Source organism: Bison bison, unplaced genomic scaffold, assembly GCF_000754665.1.
Source record: "Bison bison bison isolate TAMUID 2011002044 unplaced genomic scaffold, Bison_UMD1.0 scf7180017864466, whole genome shotgun sequence".
In the NCBI taxonomy this organism is placed as follows: domain Eukaryota; kingdom Metazoa; phylum Chordata; class Mammalia; order Artiodactyla; family Bovidae; genus Bison; species Bison bison.
Window position 1 is genome coordinate 10327444 of NW_011495027.1, and position 5376 is coordinate 10332819.

A 5376-nucleotide genomic window follows, 5' to 3' on the forward strand; every position below is an offset into this window, starting at 1 on the left:
TCTCCGAGGCTGTGGAGGCACAGAGGGCGTCCGGTCAGGTCAACCGGTCGGTGTGTCTATGGAACTGCCAGGCACCCATCCCTGGGGCGCCGGGGCGCCGGCCCTTGCGTTGGGTGCCAGGGACGCCTTCCAGGCTCAAACCCTGGCCGGGTCCCTGGGGCCTCCGAGAACCACTGGAGGCGGCAAGGCAGCACACAGAAACTTAAAATGATATCGGGCGAGGACTTTCTGTGCCAGGACAGCCGAAGCGCACGACGTTAAGAGGGTCTTTTTAGACTGGACCGGCACATGTGGCGGCCGCGTAGAGAAGGGCGCGCCATGCTTTACAAACGTTTGGAGCAGAGCCGAGCTGTGCCGGACGAGAAAGCGGCCACTGTTTCGGACCTGGACGAGCCTGCGGGCAGAGGGCCCAGTGCCGGCGCTTTCCCGGCCCCTACGTGTTCCCACTCCGTCCTTTTTCTTTCCTGGGATCTATAATGAGGGAGGGAGACGAGGACCAATAAAATATGGCCCGACCTATCCGAGACATTTGTGTCTGGGGAAAAAAAAACAACGGGAAGGTGTAAGCACTCTCAACGTTATTAAATATCCAGTGTTGGCAGGTAGCGAAGAGGCAGCGGGAAGGGGGTTTGGGGCTTGATCTGTTTGCCAAAATACTCCCCGTTCCCATTCCTATCGTAGTTTGACAGGGGACAAAAAAGAAAACAAAACACGAATTTCTTAGAGAATAATTTAGAATCGAAGGTTTAGCCACCACCTGCAAGACGAACAACTTTCCGAATTAGCGGCCTTCTGCACCCCCACCCCTGCGAATTTTGTTAAAACCAGCTACCAATATACACTTTCCCCTCAGTGCACACGGATTTACAGATCTGTTCACAAACACTGCAGTTCTGTGAACAGATCCAGCTCAGGCTAGTCACTTCAGTGAGAAGTGGCTTCTCACTTCGAGTTTCCGTCGGAGATTCCGGCGGCGCCCAGTCCTTGCGGGGCGGTGTCCAGCACAGCCAAGAAGGACTCTCCGGTGGCCTGTTCCCAGACGCCCTCGCTTAGCCAGATCCACACACTGAGTGTGGGATGGGGTTGGGGGTATCTTTTAAAACTGGTAAATGGAATCTGGAAATAACCGGTCCTTAGCAGAATCCCGGTCCTGCGCTCTCCATGCCCCTCCGCCGGAACCGGAGACTCGCCCCCACCCAACGCGCAAGTCACTCAGTTTGCGCGAAACTCGATTGCTGGCTGGAAATGAAACCAACAAGCACTGGTTCCCAAAGCCGGGCCAACCCGGCAGAACAAAAAATAAAATAGGCCCCCAATCTGCGCCTGCGAAGACCTAGCGAGGGACCGAGATTTTTGTCCGGCTTGGGGCCCCATCTCTGCCAGGCCCAAAGCCGCGGAAACGAGCTTAATTTTTCAAGACAACGACACTTCTTTTTTCACTGACTGCCCAGGTCTCTGTTTGAGACTCGGGGAGGGGTCTGTATTCTGGAATCCTGGCTCTTTGTAAACAATCATCTCTCGTCAGAAAACGAAATGTCAACATTGCTACCTAAAGAAACGACTCATTTATTTTCTTTCGCCCACTAGCTCCGTGCCAATGAATGTTAGGGATGAACAGCCCAGGTCCCGTCGCCTGGGATCCAAGCAGCCGACCCCCGCGAGCAGGCTGACGCTGGCCTAGAGAAGCCAATGCCTCCCCTCGGGAAGCAAGAACAAATCCCTCTTCTCGAAAAGATTCTCCGCAATCGATTTGGCACTTCTGTGCCCAAAGCCGCGCGGGTTCATTGCTCAGCGCGGGGTCCCTGTCCCCGCCTCCCTCCCCGGGCCCCAGAGCCCCCAACAGGTCCCTACCTGGAGACACAGAAGGCGACGGAGGCCTCCAAAAGTCTTCAAACTCCGAGCTCCGATCGCACACGCTGCCCTCACAGCTGCCAGGGGACGCGGAGGCTCTGTCGGGGGCTTCGGTCAGCTGAGACTCGGGGGACACACGGCCCCTGAGCTCCGCCTTCGCCCCGCCTGTGCTCGAGATGCCGTCTGCGGAGAAGAGGCCGGATAGGGGCTCAGGTTGGGTCTGGTTGGGCCCGATGGTTCTGAAGTGCGTCCCCCCAGATGGTGGCACCTGGGCTCTCTTAGCTCTCCCCAGACCTGGCCTGAACCCTCCTGGATCCAAGGGCGAGAGCAGGGAGGCCTTGGCAATCTAGGCGACGAGCCCGAAAGGAACCCAAACAGTGGGTAACAAGAAAAGGCAGCAAAGGGGGTTCAGAACTCTTCCCCCGGTTCCTAGGAGATGGCGTGGCGGGACGCAGAGTCTACGGCCCCGGGAGCAGTCCCTCCCGGCCCGCGCCCTCCCCGCACCTGCTCCGCCTGGCGCCAGTACATTCTCCAGGCGGAGGGAATAGTCAGGTCCCGGGGAGCGCGGCTGGTGGTAACTGTGAGCTTTTTTGCTCTTAACCAGGAACGAACGCGGCATGGTGGTCGGGCGCGCTCCCCGCTCCTCTCCAAGGGTCGCGGGAGCCGCCGTCAGCCCACCTTCACCCGAGTTCGTCAGCCCCAGCCAGGCGGAGACCTGCGAGAGGAGAACAGGGTGGAAACGCGCGGGTCAGCACGCTCCGGGGCCCCGGGACTGGGCAGCGGAGCAGAGAGAGCGTTCGGGCAGGGAGGAGGGAGGAAGGCCCCCGGGAGGAGGGGCTTGGCCCCGCTGCGCCACGCTCACCAGGTGGCACTCGGACAGGTGGCGCGAGCCCGCCGCTGCTGCCGCTGTAGCTCAACCCGTCTCCGGGCTCCGACTCAGGCCTCTTCCTTCTGCCCTGCCCACGCCCCTCGGCCCCTCCCCTTCCCTAGCAAAACTCATTGTGGTATCAAACTCTTGGAGAGCTGAAGTCCCCAGCGGGCCAGTTACCCCAACTCGACCACACACTGCCTATACGGATCTGCGAAAGGCGTAGACGCGCCAATCAATTTAGTGGGGCTGGGAGGGGAATGTGTAGACGGTAGCGAACTCGCTTGGGGCAAAGAGCCAAGCCTCCAAGAGCAGGCTCACAGACTGCAGTGAAAAGAGGTCTGGGGAGAAAGGGCTCCTGCTGGCTGAGAGGCGGGGTCGGGGGAACTGCAGCAGAAGGACTAGGGAGAAGCAAAGGCCGGAGAAAGAAGGCAGGAAGGTAGGGAAGCAGGTGGCAGAGGACCAAGCAAGGTCCCGGGGAAAACTCGCTTCCCGGTGATCTTGAACGCCCTGACTCGTGCCCCCACGCAGGGAAAAAGTTGCGACGCGGGTGCGCAGAGAAGAATCAGGTATCCGAGCAAGACATACTGGACCATGGACACCTAACAACGTCTCGGAAAAGCACTTGCCATTCTGCTCACCAGAAACCTCGCCTACGGAAAGTCCAGCCGGATTCGTGCGCGACGGCTGGGAAACGCACGACGTCCGGGAGTCCGAAGAAAACCCACCTTTTAGAGCACGCGGGGAGAGCGCAGGCTGCTCTGGCAGCAGCAGGAGAGCCGGGGTCCGGGCTCGCGGGCCTGGGAGGGAGTTAGTGCCCGCTACTCCGCTCTCATTAACCCCCACAATCAGTTCACCTAATCCCGGGGTCGAAACCTGAGCCCGGCGGGGAGGCGGGGCAGCGCCTACGGTTCTTGCCCCTGGCTCGCTACGGGGGCGGGGCTAGGAGGGCTAGGAGGTCCGGGGAAAACGAATGTGCCTTTCTCTCTCGGTGAAGGCGATGGGGGCCGGGTTCACGTGCGAGCTGTAGGCTCTTCGGGCATGGCAGCTCTCGGTTGTCTTGGTTAGTTCAGACACAAGGGCGCTGGGGATCCCCGGGCGGGACAAGGGTCATCCTTGGGCTTTGCCCGGTTTTTTTCTGCCAGCCTAGGGGTCATGCGGCTCCCAGGGTCTAAAGTCAGCCGGTGGGCGCTCCGGAGTCAAGACGGATTCTCGCTCCACGCCCCCACCATGTCCCCTTCCCCGGAAGAAGGACAGGATAGGCTTGAGAGAAAAAGACCGCTGGGACGTGTAGCTGAGTCCCAAGGGATGTTTCCCGTGTCCTAAACGCCAGAAGGCCCCTAGGGGTGAGGGTGCCACCCGCCCGTGTCCGGGCCAGCCCCTACGATCGGGGATTTAGGAGGCTTCGGGGTGCTCGGCTGCCCTAGGGCGAACGACTGTCTGTTCAGTTTTCTCTGAGCCCCGGCATGAGCCGCTCCGTCGGCTGTCTACTTAAGACACCACAAAGCCAAAAATCAATTTCTTAAACGGCTATGAAACTCGGAGGAAAAGGAAAACGAGGGTGAAAATGTCCCGAGGGGCCCTGCTGCGGCTCGGTGCGGAGCGGGACGGGGGTGGGGCGGAGATGCAGGGATGAGCTGTCCCCACCGCCGCCGAGTCTGGACTGGCTGGAACAGCGCGGGATCAGGCAGGCACGCAAGCAACCTCCCGACTCGGGCCACAGCCGCACGCCTCTCTTTCAGCCTGGCAGGCTCCGTCCGTTCCCGGGAGGGTGGAGTGGGTAGAGCGGTAGTAGGACCAAGGGCTGATCGCGTGGGAAGGCGACCTCTCGCAGCAGCTGGCGGCCGAGGGGTGGGGCGGTCCCGTCGGCGCACGCGGGCCGGCCGAGACTCTTCGCAGCCAGGGCCTGGGATGGCGGGAGCTGGAGAGCTCAGCTGCCGCCGTCTCCCCACCAGATGTTTCCTTTCCTGTGGATCCCGCTCCCTCGCAGAACCAAACTGCCTGGCGTGGGTCCTCTGAGCCAGATCCCCAGCGCCTCCGTATGGGTCGCGCGGGGACCAAGAGGATACAGCTCTTTTGGCTCCCAAGCTGCGGCCGACCTCGTGTGGGAACCCGGTAGAGCCCTCCGGTCTACCCCGCAGCGGCAGCGCCGTGCCAGTTCCCGCGTCCGCCCCCGCCAGGGAGAGAGGCGCAGCGGACCTACCTGAGGGGTCAGGGCGCGGGCACAGCGCTCCGAGAGTTTTCAAACTGAGTTGCTTTCGGGAGAGACCGCGCTGTCTCTCTTTCTCTCTTTTTTTAAATCTCCTTCCGAGCTCAGCCCCCAAAACCACAAGCTTCACTTCCTGAGCGTTAAGGAGTAGCTCGCTTAGCCTTGTCAGACCTGCCCCCCTCCCCTCCTCCAAGCCCCAGTCGGGCGGCAGGGCGCGCTCCTCCTTTGCGCAAGGGTGTATAGGGGGTGGACAAGGGGCCCGGCCTTCCTAGCGCCCTCCCCCGCGGCTCTCTCCGTGTTTTTTTTTTTTTCCTCTGTGGGAAGGCAGGAGATGGGAAGACCCAGAGGGCCCAAACACCCGGGCACTAGAAATGACTCGAAAGAAAAAGAACTATTCTTGGCTCCTGGGAGACTTCCGCAGCGAGAAGAAGTCACAGATTCAGGACAC

At 60.9% G+C, this 5376-nt stretch overlaps 1 protein-coding gene across 1 annotated transcript in view; it reads right to left on the reverse strand.

Moving 5' to 3' along the window:
* Nucleotides 1–4998, reverse strand: part of GFI1 (growth factor independent 1 transcription repressor) — a 10650-nt gene extending 5652 nt beyond the window's left edge. Inside the window, exons 1-5 of the mRNA XM_010860508.1 lie at nucleotides 3448–4998; nucleotides 2356–2566; nucleotides 1560–2034; nucleotides 861–1029; nucleotides 142–471 (exon numbers count right to left, since the gene is read on the reverse strand). Of these exons, the coding sequence (XP_010858810.1) occupies nucleotides 142–471; nucleotides 861–1029; nucleotides 1560–2034; nucleotides 2356–2470 (1089 nt within the window). The 5' untranslated portion in view covers nucleotides 2471–2566; nucleotides 3448–4998. The remainder of the gene's footprint in view (nucleotides 1–141; nucleotides 472–860; nucleotides 1030–1559; nucleotides 2035–2355; nucleotides 2567–3447) is intronic.
* Between the last annotated feature and the right edge of the window lie 378 nt (nucleotides 4999–5376).